General features: G+C 41.7%; 1 protein-coding gene across 3 annotated transcripts in view; it reads right to left on the bottom strand.

Annotated features, from left to right (window-relative positions):
- Window positions 1–18,021, bottom strand: part of Pik3c2g (phosphatidylinositol-4-phosphate 3-kinase catalytic subunit type 2 gamma) — a 295,422-nt gene that overhangs the window by 186,076 nt on the left and 91,325 nt on the right. For all 3 annotated transcript variants that reach the window (XM_032907317.1, XM_032907319.1, XM_032907318.1), the window contains 2 exons: window positions 14,478–14,666; window positions 688–781 (listed from right to left, as the gene is read on the bottom strand). In XM_032907317.1, the coding sequence (XP_032763208.1) occupies window positions 688–781; window positions 14,478–14,666 (283 nt within the window). The remainder of the gene's footprint in view (window positions 1–687; window positions 782–14,477; window positions 14,667–18,021) is intronic.

Here is an 18,021-nt window from a genome sequence, read left to right on the forward strand (position 1 = left end):
CCTACCAGTCTTCTTCAATGCCCTGTGCACAAACGTATGGGAGCAAAGCTTCCCTTCTACAGAAGCATCTGCTCCTTTACCTGCTCCTGGGTGAGCTGTGTGACATCAGTCCTAACCCTTTCTTCACCTTCCGAATGTCAGGGTGACTCACAGCTCTGGGCAGCTTCCCATTGTTTTCTTAAAATTTCTCTGTGCTGTGGTAGTTGATGCCGCTAACTTGTGCTAATTGGCGGCAGAATTGGGTGTTAGAAATTACTTTCTCAAGAGTAGTAACCACCAGCAAAACTCTCCATATGAATGACAGAAACGCTCATGAATGGCGTGCCAGTCAGTAGATAACTGTTACCCACAGAGTGACTCTTCACTTCATGTTTCATTGCTTTATACACGCAGGCCCGAGGAGGATTTCCCCCTCACAAACGTTCCCGTGGCTTCTCCATACTAATCACTAAGTGAAATTGGTTCGTGAATATTTTCCTTTTTAGGTTTCTATTTTATTATTCTTTTTTTGTTAGTTGATCAACTTTGGATAGAAAATGTCTGTATTAATCACTTGAACACATGGAGGGAGCTCTTCTTTGGCCAAACTGCAGTATAAGAGTTTAGCGTTTTCATGGCTTACACTGGGAACCTTTAAAGAATGATGACTCAGAACCCAAGAATCCCTTGGTGACCCTTGACTCTTACCTGAACTAGCTGTGGGAGGCAGTCCAGCAGCTCATCGGTCAAGAGGTTGTCTAACTGTTGAACGGCAACTTCCCGAATGTCTTGGTCTGGAAACCTGAAAACAGTTCCTGTGACTATAGAGTTGAAATTGACTGGAAGTAATGAAATATATATAAATAATATTTATATAATGTATGAAATACATTATATATATATATGTGTGTGTTTGTGGGTGTGTGTGTGTGTGTGAGAGAGAGAGAGAGAGAGAGAGAGAGAGAGAGAGAGAGAGAGAGAGAGTGTAAATTCTAATGCTTAGGTCCTATAATCATCCCCAAATTTCTTAAAGTGATCAGTAGCACTCACTTATTTTCCTATTCTATCCGCTCACGCGCTCTGTCAGAGAGGCTGACTATACTTGTGGAATGGAGGTTATAAGAGCTGAAACCTTTTCTGGAAGGATCTGAGAGTTCTTGCTTTTTTATTTAGCCAACTCTTTGCTCAAGAAATCATCACCTCCTGGAGACCCGATCATTTATGATTAAAAAGTGGAATCTAATATTTTCAACGTATTTTGGTCAGATGGATGTTAACGAAAGCCAGACATTGAAAGTAGCTTACGACGAATAAACAAGCGTAACTTAATAAGGATAAATTTTACCAGACGGTGACGCATTTGAAGAAGTTTTCCCCAGACGGTAAAGCATTTGAAGCCGGTACTAAGAGTTAAGACCCCCTAGGCAGCTAACGAACATGAGGGTTTGAACTGAATTTGTGAAGGTGCTTAGCTTCCGAACCCTCACTTCCCCCAAACAATTTCATTCTCCAATGAACTGTTTGCATCGCCCCCACCTTGCACCGTGGAACAATTAAATCCAATTATCTCAAAGTTCCTGGAAGGGTCTGAAGTCATCAAGGCACTACACTGCTTTGAAATGCTTCTGACCTACAGCATCGACATGAACAAACTCGGCAAGACTTAGGTAAGACTACTCAGTTTAAAAGGGACGAGCTTTCAAAACTATTAACGGGCGAAAAGGAAAGCTGGAAGGAACACCTTATTCCACTTAAAAACAGAATAAGGAGCAATAAATGAGGAAACACTGCATTCCTTTTGTAGGGAAGGGACTGAAGTTTTTCCAGTCAGACGAGAGCACCGAAGATTGGCTTCCTGTGGCATAGAAGTCAGAAAACTTCTTCATTTTTAAAGGATATTAGATTACTGAAGGGTGAAATGAGCAGTATGCAGCTGGAGTCAAGCAAAAAAAAAAAAAAAAAATGGCCTTGCCCTGTGTCCCTCAACTGTCCTTGGGAGCAATTTGGAGTCGGAAGCTAAAGAGCTTTGCATTTCTTTCAAATTTACACTGGGTTTCAATGACAACTCGGATTTCACTCCTAAGCCTACTTAGTTGAAACAAATATTTATGATCGATCAATCCCCTCCTAGTCCCATTTTCTCTGTTAAGAGCCTACCCATGAGGTGTGTGGTGAGAACCATATTGCAGACACACCTAACACAACATTGCTGGGGCCGGAGGCTCTCAGCACACCATGTATAGTCCTAGAGAAGGTGTAATGGAAACCCAGCACTAGGTCAGCTCATTTCAGCCTCTTAAGATGCTAGATTTTTCCTAAGTAAATTCAATGGACGCGAATTGATTTGTTCTCAGTTACTAAACCGTTTGTCTAAAGCCCGTCAATATCAAGGTGACTTTGAAGACAGTCTACAGGGAATAGGGCTGAACGCTGGTCCCTGAGTCTGGATGCTCACACTTTCCTGTCTGCCTGCTTCATGCCGTGGATCTGAGTGGCAACAAAGGTATAAAAGTGACATCACACAGAAAATGCTCTGGTGGATACTCTGTGTGCTTCTTACATGAGGACCGTGCACTTGTTTCCATACACTGGATCTTGAGTTTCCTGAGCAATGAGCTGGTCTGTCTGTTTTGATCACAGATATGTCCCCAGAACCTCCAGAGCTGTGGTGACTGTCTGCCTATGTGCTTGAACATTGTCTACCTTTCTTCTTACATATGTCTACTGGCAGACTCTCCTCTGGCCATCTCTCTACAGTCACACAGCCTTCAAAGTCCAACGGTGATATTTTGATGCTTTTTGCTCTTTTATTTTCTCACACTTCCTCCACTTTCATGCCTGAAGGCCACGCTCAAACATCATCTCACCTTGGAAGCTATTTCTGGCTGAGCTGGCTTTCCACAGAACTAACCTCCACATTCCCCACAGAATGCAAAATGATGTCCCTGGATGAGGACTGACTTCTCTATTTATGATTCCCTAGATCAAAGTGGAAGACTTCCCTGTAGGGCAACCTTGTCACTTTCTACAAGTCAGCCTCCAAGGTGGCTGGCTCTTCTGTCTATGCTTGCTATCAATGTCTTTTTCCACTCTGGGGTCCAGGAGATCCTCACGTGGGCTGAAACATTTATATATCACAGTGTAAGTTAATTTCTCATAAGACGGTAACCGGTTTTCTACTCCCGATGCATCCCTTCTATGCTCACTTACTAAGTAGATATTAAGGGCTAAAGAGTCCACATTTTCCCCCTCAGCCATTGATTGAGCCTATCCTTGGTGTGACACATGCATTTTCACCCCTGGGGACACTGTAATCTCTGCTTAGAACATGTTGATTGCTCTTTTGAAATCTCTCATTTTCCTTCATAGCATGGGTTCAGATGATGTATGCTCATAGAAGTTGGGTTCAGGACAGGCATCTGTACCCCTAGCGTGTCTGGGATGGTGGTGGATACAAAGAGTATTGGAGCTCATTGGTCAGATAGTCTAGCTGAATTGGTGGGCTCCAGGGTCAGTGAGAGAATCTCTCTCTCTCTCTCTCTCTCTCTCTCTCTCTCTGTCTCTCTCTCTCTCTGTCTCTCTCTCTCTTTCTCTCTCTCTCTCTCACACACACACACACACACACTGAGGACACACACACACACACACACACACATACTGAGGAATCACTTGACACACAAACACACACACACACACACACACTGAGGAATCACTTGACACACACACATACACACACACACTACACACACACAAACAAAACACACACACACAAACACACATACTGAGGAATCACACACACAAACACAACACACACACACACACACACACACATATATATATATGAGAGAGAAAGAAAGAGAGAGAGAAAGAGACAGAGAAGGAGACAGAGAGAGAGAGAAAGAGAGAGAGAAATATATTGAGGAAGATACCTGATACAGACCTCTGTTCTCTACACATGCATACATAGGGTATTGCACCTGCATATAAAAAATTTGTATATGCACACACAAAAAATGTGCATGCATGCATACATACATACATATATAAATGCACATTGAACTCGTTTGAATGTCACTATTTTAACAATAATTTCTTTGTCCTCTAATTTACTTCTGGTCACTTGCGATTAACTTATAAGTGCTAAGATTTATTATAATTAAAAACGTGTCCCCATTCTTCAGTGAGGGACGGAATTAACTGAGGGTAATGTTTACTGCATCTGCTCTTATTTCTAGGATTTAGCATCTTGCTCTCTGGAGTGTAGGTGAATAATCTAAAAGCATTGATAATGATAAAAACAGTGCTGGAAATATATATATATATATAGAGAGATTATTTCTTGCTGTGATCTGAGATCATTTAAATTGGTCGCAACAGGTTTAATTCCGCAAATACCACCTACACAAATTTCCTACTTTTTTATTGCTCTCCGTCAAAAGGGTAAGAAAAATAAATAAATCGGAAGGCAATGAAAAAGAACTTTGTCCAAGGTCCCCAGGCAGAAGGAACAAAAATCTATTCATATGGGTATAGTGAAGTGGAAAAGGAGAATTACTTGTGCAGATTCAGGGAGCCCTGTTTGCATGTTGATGGGGAGGGATATTTATTCACTACCTTTGCTCCATGTCCAGAGAGAAATTGGGAGAGAAATTGGAAAAATCACATGATACCTTGGGATATGACCGAGGATCACTTGACATTCAAGTGTATCCAAACATCACTTGCACTTGACTATTTTAGGAAGAACCGGCCGCCTTAGCAGAAGCTCGGGATGTCATTCATGTTCCTAAACAAGGGTTCTTTCACGCAGGGCTGGTGGTAGAGGACATGTTTTAAAATGAAAGCAGACAGAGTTCTTTTAAGTCATGCTTATCTTGGGTATAGCCATTTAACCTTAGGGAATCGATCCTAAGGGTGTAATAAACCATGTATAGGAAGACATGTTTATGAAAACCATTGGAGATGCTATGTATGTCTAATAGTAAACATGTTATGGGCATCTGTCTATATACAGGGACCAAGCAGAACAGTGGATTTTTTTGATGATCCAAAAGTGCTAAATAGTAGCAAAACGTCAGTCTTTGGTACACAAAGTAACAGGTTCCACTCTCCTTTCCATATATGCGCCTACTATATTTTCTGTCATAAACATTTTCTTTTTCACTGCTTTTAACCCATGTCTCTCTCTCTGCAAAAATTAGTATGTATTAATCCATTATTCTTAATATAAAGATAGAAGAAACCAAAGTGTTAATTCAAATGCTTTAAGGGACGCTTCACACATGAGTTGACTTTTCTACCCTAGTTACGGTTTTTCAAGCCTACTATGAATAATGCCTTTTAAAAGAAGGGCCATCCAGGAAATCAGGGACGATAGGCAAATAACTATGAGTTCGTTACTAGAACTGGAAGGAACACCAAACGTTCTGCTCTATTAAAGAAGGGACACCATTGTGTGGGGAAAAGTGAGCATCCCGTTTTCTGGTTAACTCAGAATATTCTTCTGACATAGCAGGTCTCTGGAGAATGACGTTTGTTTTCTCATGGCCCCCAAAGTCAGGTGCAAATCGACAGACAAACATGTTCTGCAAATCCTGGCATTTCTTCCCCGCCATGTCTGAAATTATTTAAACACTCTCTAGGGATTTAACTGCTGGAATTTCCTGCTCGTAGCTCATTCGTTAATGAGGAGAAGGCTCCCTGTGTGGGAGCTGACTTTGGTTTGATATTTACAGACCGAAATGTCACATGTAACAGAACCTGCAACCAATCTGAACATTTCCACAAGCCAGGTTGTACTGAATTTCCTAAATGATTTGACTTCTTGACACACACGCATGATCCTTGCTGGGAGCTAGGTGGTACCCTTAGGTAATTACAACACCCCAAGCCTGCTAATTAGTGCAGGAATGGACACTCACGACTATAGTTTGGTTCTTCATGAAAGCACTATTGGGACATCAGGGTGACATATATCGCTAACTTATAGGAAGCATCCTCATAATTAATTACAGAAGATAAATCCTCACAATCTCATAACTGAAAACCCGGTTTAAAATATAAAGGTCTAGATCCCTGGCATGTTACTGCTCATCGGGAAGGAGGTCATGAAAGCTGAGGAAAGTTTTCACTGACAGGAAAAGGGAGTTGCTTCTTCATGCAGTGATAAAGCGCCAGGAACAAGAGAGCCTTGTAGAGGGAAGAGCTTATTTCAGTGTTCAGAGAGAAAGTCTGCAACGGTGGGGGAGGCATGGTGACCGGAGGATGGCACAGGAAACTGAGATCAAATCTGAACCCCACAGGGTGTGGGGGCGGGTGAGAATCTGAAGTGAGGTTATAAACCGTCAAAGCCTGCCCGCCCACAGTGGCACACTTCCTCTAGCCAGGTCATACCTCCTAAAACCTCCACCCCTTCCCAAATATCACCACTACATAGGACTCAAGTGCTTGAACACCCAGGCCCACAGAGGACATTGTCACTCAAAGCACTGCAATAAATATGTCTGAAGCCCGGGTTTGTGATTCGGTGTTTAATCGACCTCTGAACGAAGCGAAAGGGGTTTCTCTGGGATTTGCTAAAGGATTAGCACTCTTATCAATATCAGTGCAACGCTGTACAGCGACTGCTGAGGAACGGATTAAAAATCAAATATGGAACACTGCCCAGGGAGAACACGGGGGCAAACGGAGACAGTCCTCCAGAACTGAGACACTGAAGCTAATGGGAAGAACAGATTCACGTGGTAAACTGGGGAAGTGAAGGATTCGATACAGTTGAGCCATGTCAGGATGAACACTTCTCAGAGGAATTCTAAGGACACAGGGCTCGGGTGCAGTGGCAATGCTCTCATAATGGGCGGGAACAGGTCCAATGCTCAGGACCAGTGTTGCTTGGGCAATGGCGGCTCGCGGCAGAGGTGCGAACATAACTGCACTTCGCCAATTTTGGGCCTCAGGATATTTTGCATTCTTAGAAATTATCGAAGTCTTCAAGAAGTGCTTTTTAAAAAAATACTCTATATTTATTATAGCTATAGTAGAAGCAAAAATAGGATATTTAAAACATTTATTATCCGATTTAAATGACACTCATATTCTTATTCCACGTTAAGCTAGACACTGTAGTTCTGCCCAAAATAGTCGTGCTGAAAAGTAGAAAATACTTAGTCAGGAGAGTGGTCATTGCTATACATCTTTGTGCATGGAATTCGGTGTCTGGCTTAATAGAAGCTAGCTGGGCCCTTTTCTCTATATTTACATATATTTTGGATAGATATATTCAATACATTTGCAGTACTGAAGTCATATAACCTGGGGTAAGTTCACCTCTCCCTTCACGAGTGTGGTAAAAACGATTTTCAAATGACTATGACAACAGCCTTGTCCTGGCAGCAAGTCTGCTTACATTTTGGGAACTTCCGTCCTCACTTGGGCAACCTCTGACACGCAGGACAGCAGCTTGTGTGACTGCTGTGTTTTCACAAGGAAAGGAATCAGAACCTCTGGTCTGCTTCTGAGACAGCAGTCCAGGGGTTGATGCAATCATACACCATTTTTCTCTGTTTCCAAATCTTTCGGTCCCTCCTCCTCAGCAGCCTGTGAGACTATTACAAAGCACTCAGACCAACTTCAACAAGACTGGCCAGCTCATGAAGTGATTCTTTGATGGAAAATATATTTTTTTAACTTTTTCCATTTGACTTATTTTTGCCATTTATACCTTTTTATTATTTTACCCCAATCCTCGTCCCCGTTTCCCCCATTCTTTTCTAATTCATGATAGGACACAGGAAAATATTTTTTTGCTAAAACTTGTTAAAGCACTGTTTGAAAGCAAAACGCGACACAACAAACAGCAACCTTTAAGAGAAAAAGCAGCTCGGAGAGTAAACCGGAAAGCAAAGAAATCTGAGATCAAATTTCAGCATAAAAGAAATGTCAAGCTTTCAGCATGCACAGCGAGAGAAATTCATGGAGAATGCCACAGGGCTATTCACAGCTAAAAGCTCCAGTGTCAGGCTGGAATTAGGAATCGTCAGAAGGAGAGTGCATTTCTCCAGGAGGTTTTAAGTCTGATGACACACTCTGCATCAGCTCGGGAGAAAAATGCCAATATGAATATCTGTGTTGTGTTTCTGATAGGAAAAGCAATGGAATCTGACAGGTTTGTTTTATTATTCCAGGAAAATGATGAATGAGGATTCTTACAGTGATTGAGTCCCTCTACATACTGAATAATGCATGTTCCTTTGAGGGGGGCTTTGTGTGCTTACAGAATATCAGAGGCCATGAAGGCTTGGAAAGCAAGCTCAATCTCCTCAGGATATACTGGAAGATGCTGGGTCTCAGAGCTCAAGGTGTTTTCCCAAGGACATCTGTTAACACGGAAACCAGAACCCAAAACTCAGAAACCAAGAGTGGCAGGATTACCACTTTTCCAGGAAGGCCTTTTGCTCTTTGGACTAGAAATCATCGTGTCCACACGTAAAATCAAATGACTAGCTTGGAACTGTTACTTATTTATTATAGTCTAAATGGATCAACGCCGACATAACAATGATGTGGCCCTTTGAATGAGAAAGGTCCCCCATGGACTTGGTCCTCAGTGGTTGGACCTGTTTGAGGAGGTTGTGGAACCTTTATGAGGTGGAACCTTGCTGGGGGAAGCACAGTTCTTGGGACGGGGGGAGGCTTTGACAGTTCATGTCTTCACACTACTTGCTCTGTTTTATATGTGTGGATGAAAATGGGATCAGGCAGCTTTGTGCTCCGCCCACCCCATCACGTTTCCCTAGCTGTGATGGACTCTCTCTTCCTAGAACCATAAGCTAGAATAAACATTTTCTCCCCTAAGTTGCTTGTTGTCATGGTGTCTTAGCGTAGCAACTGGAAAGTGACAAACACAACTTGTAAGCTATTTAACTATCTCGGTGGACTTGGGTACCAGAGCAGCCTTGAACCAGAAGCAGGGAAAATGAATCCCCAAGCCAAGGAGACAAGAAGACTGTACAGAGATACTGTCTAATGAATCATCTATGGACTCACATGGAGAGTTGAGAATTAACTACACTGTCATCATGCAAAAGGAATAGGTTTTAAACATTCTCACCACAAAATGGTAAGTTGAACATGCTGATTTGCTTAATTTAATATTTCTATATTATATAACCCCAGCAAAGAGTCACAGGGCACCCCATTGGCATATAGTGCTTTAATAGGTCAACTAAAAAGGAAAATCAAAAGTGTTTGAAAAGCAAGAACTTTTCATACTCTGCTCAGTGGCTGTCATTTTCATTACATTGCTCTACTTAAGGCCTAATGGTGTTTAATATGTCTCTAAGGCATTTCTCTATTTGGGTGCTACAGAACCTTTCCTGGCTTCTCTCAGATCCCTCGGATACTCTTCCCCTGTTTCTTGGTTTTTCTTACTTTGTGCTGCATTTACAAAGTCGTTATGTCCCCATTTTCTAAACATCTGTTTGTTGGTTTCTTTTCTTTTCCTGTGGCTTCCATTAATGTCAAAAGATCTTAAGTCTGCTATTATTCTTTGAGGTTTTTTCTCTACAAAACGTCAGATCTCTGTGTGTAACTACATCCTGGGCAGTTCCTAGAGAGCGCATGTTAAGGTTTTATGTTGTAAACAAAACCTTTCAACTTATGCTACTCAGATCTGATATTCTTTCAAAGGCCCACATGTTAGTGCATGACGGTGGGTTTGTCAAACATTCAGTCTAAGCTCGAATTCTTTATTATCTCTTCTCTCTTTGTGGCTTTCTTCTGAAATAGTTCTTCAGTCTACTCTGTGGATCTGTACTGGTACCAGGACCAACCCAAAAACAATTTTGCAAGTGGACCATTCCTGAACCTTACGACCAGCTAATATCCTTGTGGCCATCTCTTTTTAAAAATGTATTCTTCAGGTTATTGCTACAATTATTCTTTCTAATACAAGTCCATCAACAAAATCCCAGGACTGCAGTAATAACACTGTATTTCCTACCTAGATCACAAGGAAGGCCCCACACAATCTTTCTCAGGTCAACGTTTGCAATATTGTATGCCATGCAATCCTATGGTGTTAAATTAGTCACTGTCATCTAAAACCTCACACCCACGCACAAGCTACTGTTCTTGAAGAAATCTTTGCAAAACTTGTAGTCAAGATTCAGTTTCACTGTAAACATTTTTGTTTTTTTACTTTCTGAGGCGTAAGTTGTCTTTCCCTTCTTTGGGTCCCTCTAGCATTTACCACTCTACTGTAACTAGAGTGTTACAGAACACATCGTGCGGTGGCCTCTCCTTACAAACTGTGTGTTTTTCCTAGCAACAGTCACCACGGCTTATTTGGTTTATTTTGTTTCTCTTTGATTAAGTGCATAATGCATATTATTGCTCAATAAATGGAAAAGCCACACCACAGTCCATCGTTTAATTAGCAATCTGTAGTTTAATTAGGCACCTAATTAATAGGAGTTTTAATTGTCTCACTATTGTGAATTTCATACTTCCTACTTATGATGCTACTCAAGACTTCATATAAATCAAGTCTATACAGTAAACAAGGGAGCGAATGGCCTTGTGCAAGTGTTTTAGTGATCCACCCTCACAAGAAAATTGATTTTGTAAGCTGTGGCCTGCTTTATTTAATACTGCTCTTCTTCCCGGAAAACAATAATTTTACATCACGTGAGGGGAGCAAGATTTGGTGCCTTGTCTGCCTTTTATTTAAGTTCCTGATGCAATTTCCTGAGTTGGTTTTTACATCTAAATCTTTTCAGTAAAATGACTTTTCCTTGCTGTTTATCCACTGGATCCTTGTGCTTTCGCATCGGGGTTCAGGAAAGCAGCAGCCATTGCCCAGAACCATCGATCTTGGCTCAAGTCTTTGCTGTGGTGCCCTTCTCTGGTTGAAGGACTGATACCTAGCGGGCACACCGCCAGACCTCAGTGGTGGCATGTGAGCACTCAGTGGCCTGTTCTAGGTAGAGTCAGGGCCAGCCTGTCTCTTGTTTAGAATACACGCAAACGCACTGGAGAGTCTTCAGACAGAGGGAGGTAAACAGCAGTATACAAACCCTCCCAAACTCGAGCTGGAGTAAACCAGTTCTCAAGAGGTTAAACCAAAACAACAACAGACGCTTCAAAGAAGAGAAAAGACGACAATAAAGAAGAAGAAGTAGAAGCCGGAAGACCTTTTTCTTGGATAGCTCACATAATGAAGCACACTCTGTTCTCAGGGGAGTGAGCCTTTGAATTTAGAGTTGCAGGAACGCTCATTTCTGGAAACAGCTTGTCCTCAAGTTCTTTAACAGTTTGGTGAAACCGAGAGTGGGAGTCACAGGATGCTCCAGCGGAAACATGCCAACCTTGCTGTGACCTTATCTACTGCTCGATAAGGATCTAGAAAGCCTGCAATCAGAGCACGATTCACCCAGGTTCTCGGAGTGCAGCTTAATGAGCGGATCTCTGCCTGGGCAGTAGCTCTGCTCATCTCTGACTATTAAGTCAGATGATTCTAGAGAACACTGCTGAGGACAGGGAAATCATTGGAGTGGGATAATAGAGCCATGTCTGTTCACAAGTAGGAGGGGAAAAACCAGCCCAGAGTGTTTAAGCAGTATTGTGATTTGAATATGAATTGATCCCCAAAGTTGGCATCAGATCCAATGGAACTGGGGTGACCGTGGTAGAGAGCCACTATACGCATGTGTTGGGAACCAGAGTTGGGCGCTGTGAACTCCCTGGGGCTTATGCATTTGCACACTCGGTTGTCAGCTGCTGGTGAGGGTTGAGAGGTCTCAGAGTCCTGTTAGAGGAAGTGCACCCCGATGGACAGCCTTTAGGCTTCGTAGCCTGTCCCCAACTTCTTTCTTGTTCTATCTCTGTGCATAACCACCAGGTCAGCCTCAGGCTCCTTCAGGCCATGCTTTCTCCAACACAGTTTGTTCTTTTTCCCTGGAACTGTAAGTCAAAATAACCCCTTTCACTTTGGTTGCTTTTGGCTGGGGATATCCTATTACAGCAACACAGGGAGGCAGCTGTGGTTCAGATGGCAAGTTCCGTCTGCAGCAGTGCCTACACCTGATTCTCAGCCCCTCGATTTTTATGTCATAGAATGACAATCTCCATGAATCTTAGCATCCGTGATTGTAAGATTAGAACAATAATGACGTTTACTTCTCACAGTTATGGTGGGCACCGAAAGATCATATTAAGGTCACAAATTCAGAACTTTGCCCTGAACACTGAAAGTAAGACTCAAATAGACTGTCAAGATCTGTTTGGGTAGGAAAGGGTTAGGTTTAATATTTTGGGATTGGAGAATAGAGAAATTAATGAATTCTTGCAGTTTACACACCAGTAAATAGAACTGCTACATTTTTTTTTCGAGGTCTCTACACCAATATCCCATACACTGTTTGAAATGCATGGATGTTTAAGATCATTTAAGATAATGTGTAAACTAAGGTGACTCTAAGTGAAGACAGACTGTTGGGAGGACATAGAATGTTGTCCCCAAAAAAATCAAACTTAAAAATCTCTTTAGTAGTCTTTATTTCATGGTTATTTTGGTTAAATCATTTTTTGACAGTCGTCTCTATAGGTCAGACTGGCCTGGCAATACACACACATGCACACACACACAAGCACACACACACACACACAAGCACACACAAGCACACACACACATGCACACACACGCACACACACATGCACACATATGCACACACATGCACATACACATAAGCACACACACACACAAACACACACACACACACACACACACACACACACACCTTCTTGTAACCACGGTAAGCCTTTCCTCTCACCTGCCCTGACCTTAGGTTACATGAATGTAATTACTGCCCTTATAGACTTGTTCATTCTGTATTCTTCACATAGATGGGAGCACACAGTCTATGGCCCTTGGTCTGTGGCGTGTTTCACTTAGTGCTCTATTTTCAAAGTTCTCCCACATTGTCACTTATATCAGTACTATTCTTTTTGTTAAGACACTGCACAGAGCACCTTTCATGGATCCATTGGGGGACATTTTGGTTGCTTGAGCTTTTCATGTATTTTAAGATCTATGATTCGCTCAATAACTATATATGGGTTTCAAGTGGGCATAAACTTCTTTTTATTAAAAATTAATTTTGGGTATAAAATTAAGAGTGGAATTACTGGGTCATATGGGAATTCAGTGTTCAACAACTGCCAGGCTGGGTGTAGAGCATTGGTCATGAAGCCTGAACCTGTTTTCTGTTCTCTCTCAACTGTGAGGTTTTTGTTTCTCCGCCTCCTCTGCAATGCTCTACTTTCTGATTCCTGTCAGCCCTGGTGAAAGAAAGCCCTTGCACCGGCTGGTCATGTGTCAACGTGACACAAGCTGGAGCTATCACAGAAAAGGAGCCTCAGTTGTGGAAATGCCTCCATGAGACCCAGCTGGAAGGCATTTTCTCAACTTGTGATCAAGGCAGGAAGACCCAGCCCACTGTGGGTGGTGCCAACCCTGGGCTGGTGGTCCTGGGTTCTATAAGAGAGCAGGCTGAGCAAGCCAGGAGAAGCAAGCCAGTAAGTAACACCCTCCATGGCCTCTGTATCAGCTCCTGCTTCCTGACCTGTGTGAGTTCCAGTCCTGACTTCCTTTGGTGATGAACAGCAATGTGGAAGTGTAAGCTGAATAAACCCTTTCCTCCCCAGCTTGCTTCTTGGTCATGATGTTTGTGCAGGAATAGACACCCTGGCTAAGACACCCCTCGTGTGCTTTGCTTGGCTTCCTTTGCAGTGTTCCCAATAGCCAATAATACCAAACAAAGTATCTTCTCAGGTGCTTATTGGATATTTGTGTGTTTTTAAAAGTGTTTGTCAGATCTGTTACTCATTTCCAAATGGGGTTACTTCTCTTTTTGTTCTGCACTTTTATTCTGTATATACTCTGCATGCAATTACCATAGTACATAGAAAATGAGTCAGTGTTTTCCTCCTCTCTGTCAACTGCTGATGTCACACTTTGAACCAACTTTCCATTCATGAGTCAACTTTGGGATGATGGGGAATAAATGCTCTATTGTTTTAAGTCTTCAGTAAAAAATCATGATGTAGAACAGTGACTGATTTTATATGTTAGTGGGAAATGGAGGGAAAGGCTGCACGCATTTTCTTTGTGAGATTAAGACCTCATTCTGTATGCCAGCCTGGCACTTAATTGACAACAATTCTCCTGCCTCAGCTTCTTCAGCTGCTTTTCTTTGAGAGAAACTGGACTCCTCACCTAAGAAACTGTAACCATTCCTTAGTCTTTATCTTTATGCAAAGATACGATTAAAGCTGAGAGAGTTTGAAATTCATATGCACGTCTTGCTTTTACTTGAAATGAACGACCACAGCTATTGACATTGGGAACACGCAGACTGGTTGTGCAACGAACTGCATAGCCTTGATTTTCAGTTGTTCCTAACACATAGCAACATACATTTTGCTATGTTAAGTCTTACCTGGAAGTCAAAAGGCCAAGAGCTTCCAACGGATGGGAAAATGTCCACCTCCTCAAGACGGCATGCATTTCCGAAACTGTCCCTTCATCCCAACCAGGGGCGCTGCCCAAGACCAGAGGGAGGGAGGAGTTCTCATTGTTGCAGTAGAAACGATAAAACCACAAATATCTCCTCTTTTCCACAGAAAGTCTGAAAAGAAATGGAAATTTTGTGTGTTGGCAACAGGGAGGAAGGGCATTGAGCATTGCTATAAATGCCAATAGGAAACCTTGCTCTGGATTCCTGCATTGTGTTTTGGTTTCTATTGGAAAACTGGTTCTTTATCATGGAGGAGTGTGATAGGTTAGTCCATCCGCTTATTATCTGATAGTATATTCCTTGCAGAAAACAAAACAAACTAAAACACAAACCGCCCTCATTTCAGATAATTCACATTTACTTTTCTCCCTCTCTCATTACCGCCTTTTTAAAAGAAAAATGTGTCATTTTTTGTGGGCAAAGTGTCTGTCTCCTCTGGGGCAGACCACGTCTGTGTGAGTCTTGCAACTCGGTCTGGGGAGAACAGTCTTGTTTCCCACTTGTTCCTTTATAATGAGTCAGCCAAGAAGCAAGTGGGTCTGTGAAGAAAAGGCACAATTTAAGGATGAAATGTCATCGCAGAGTTGTTCCACTAGAGTTCAGATCGCTCTCTGACTAACTTCACAAAGATCTCATTTTATTCTTGGGTGACAGAGTTCAACCCTTAGTGTGAAGACAACACTGTTAGCACTTTATTAAGCACACCACCAGAAGCAGAAACCTCACTCTGGAGCACAGAGGCTGACTTCTGGGGAGTTTACCCTCTTGCTCTCTGCCCAGTGAAATCATTCAGTCTGCTGAGAGGAGAGAGTCTGTCACATGACCATTTCTATGCCCACTTATGACCCCTGCCTCTCTCAAATTATACAACCCAACTTGTCCTAAATCAGCCAAAACTTCCAAGAAGAGTATGAGAAATATTATAAAAGATTGGCGAGGCACAAGTCCTCATCATTGGTAAAATGAAATACTGATTGATATGTCTATATGACGTGTGTGCCTCATCTAGATTCTTATGTTTGTTACTGTTTTTCCTTGGGCTGTGTTGTTCCTTCTTTCATACTGAATGATGCTGTTCCCCTGTACCACTCACTCTCTGGAATCATGATCTACATAAAACGAAATGCACAGAATCAATTCAATGAATTTTGACAAATGCATTTGCCACCCAGCAAATGAACTCCTGTCAATGTTCAACTCAATTTATTTTCATGTTGCCAGAAGCAAGCAAAGGGTTGATTTCTTTCATTCTGTATTAATGGAATCCTTTATTTATGGCTACCTTCACTAAAAAATGCTTCAGAAATTATCCATATTGTTGAGTGTGTCAATGGTCGATTCTTTGTAATTAGTGGCTATTATTCTCTTGTATGAATACACTACAATTTCCTTACGCAATCTCTTTTTCATGGCCATATGAGTTATTTCCTTTTGGAGGGGCATTATAAATCAAAGTCACTTGAATATACTCATGGAAGATTTTTAATGGTTGCCTTTTCTTTCTCTGCAAATAAACCTAGTTTCTGTGTGGTTCTGGTCACTTGTCTACTTGTGGAAGAAAGAAGTCTGTTACTGGAGGTGGCTGTAAAGTTTCACATTCATCCCTGAAAACTGTGGTACTCTCAGTTGAGCTGCATGCTTGAGATTATTAACTGAATTTTTTCTGTCTTTGTAGTCCAATACTTTCTAATTACATGATCTTGGTTCTAAATTTCCACTTAGTTAGCATGTAGACAATTTCCCTTAAGATCTATTCTCATCTTTCATGAGGCATCTGCTTGTTTTGTGTCTACCTGTTTGGCTGGCTTATTTAGATCCATTTATACTTTGACCTATACTGAAAACAACAGTTTTGTTTTATTTCGGCTTTTTTTTTTCCTTTTTTTTTTTTTCGGAGCTGGGGACTGAACCCAGGGCCTTGCGCTTTCTAGGCAAGCGCTCTACCACTGAGCTAAATCCCCAACCCCTAGTTTTGTTTTATAAATGTCTTGCAAATATTTTCCCAGAATGTCTTTCACATTTACTTTTGTATCACTGTCCTTTGATAAATAGTTTTAAACTTTAGCTCCTGCCTACCTGTCTGCCTGTCTGTCTCTGTCAGTCTATCAGTCTGTCTGCCTGCCTGTCTGCCTCTGTTTGGCAGTCTGTATGTCTCTGTCTGTCTGCCTCTTTGTCTCTGTCTGTCTGTCTGCCTGTCTCTGTCTCTTTTGGTCTATCTTTGTCTGACTGTCTGTCTCTGCTTGTCTGTCTGTCTCTGCTTGTCTGCCTGCCTGTCTGTCTGCCTCTGTCACTCTGTCAGTCTGTCTGCCTGCCTGTCTTCCTCTGTTTGTTGTTCTGTATGTCTCTGTCTGTCTGTCTGTCTGTCTGCCTGTCTCTGTTGGTCTATCTTTGTCTGCCTGTTTGTCTGTCTCTGCCTGTTTGTCTGCCTCTGTCTGTCTGTCTCTGTCTGTGTCTGATTATCTCTTTCTGTCCTTCTCTGTCTATCCTAACATTCACTCTTAGAAAGCCTTTTAGTCCTAGACTTCACATTCAGAAGATCCATCATAATTTATCGTCTGCCCATGGTTGAGGTCAGGCATCAAGTTTTCATCTCATCTGTCCTCACTTATCGATCTTGGTTGTTTCCCCCTCCATAAGAGTAGCCATTTACAACAAATTCTCTGTTGATTAATTGTCTTGGCATCATTAAAACACACATTGGCCTTATCACTGGTAGAATATTCTACCCTGAGTTCTGTGACTTTGCCTATTATAAGTCATTGTTGCATTTCTCTTAACTTATAAATGTATAGTACATGAGATCAAAGCAAAGAAGCCCCCAACTTATTTTCACAATTCTTTCTACTTTTTACATCTACAGAATAACTTTAAAAACTAGATGTGTGAGATTTGCCTCCTTTTCCCTTTAGTGTTGCTGTATCGAAATCATTGTTTGCTTTTTAAAGCTCTGAAATTATTTAAACTATTAACTCAATCTAGTCCATATCTATATTTTTGTGATCATCCATCTTCTTTTTATAAATTGATTGCATGCTAACTAATATCCCAGATATTTTTCTACTTAAAATCATTGGCTCTTAGGAATTCCCCACTGCTGAGAACATCCTCCTATAGCTTTATTTAGCACGGAATGAACCAATGTGTTCAGATGGAGGCCTAATCATAGGCAGAACACTCTGAACCCTTTGTGATCTCTTTTTATGATGTATTAGGTCAGGTTTAGGACGGCACCTATCTACAGACACTGCGCAGTTAAACCTACTCCTGGTAAGCATCTTTGTTATTCAGTTATCAAATATCTGCTGTGTTTTACGAGCTTCCTATATTTTCACGAGCAGAATTTCTGTTCTTCAGTTTTGCTCAACTTCTGAAGTCTGCATTCATCTCACATCTTCTTGCAGCGCATGGAAGGCTACATGGCTATAATTGGTCACTAAATACTCCAGTGCAGATGTCCAGCTCCCAG

The sequence above is a fragment of the Rattus rattus genome, chromosome 6 (genome assembly GCF_011064425.1).
Source record: "Rattus rattus isolate New Zealand chromosome 6, Rrattus_CSIRO_v1, whole genome shotgun sequence".
NCBI lineage: Eukaryota > Metazoa > Chordata > Mammalia > Rodentia > Muridae > Rattus > Rattus rattus.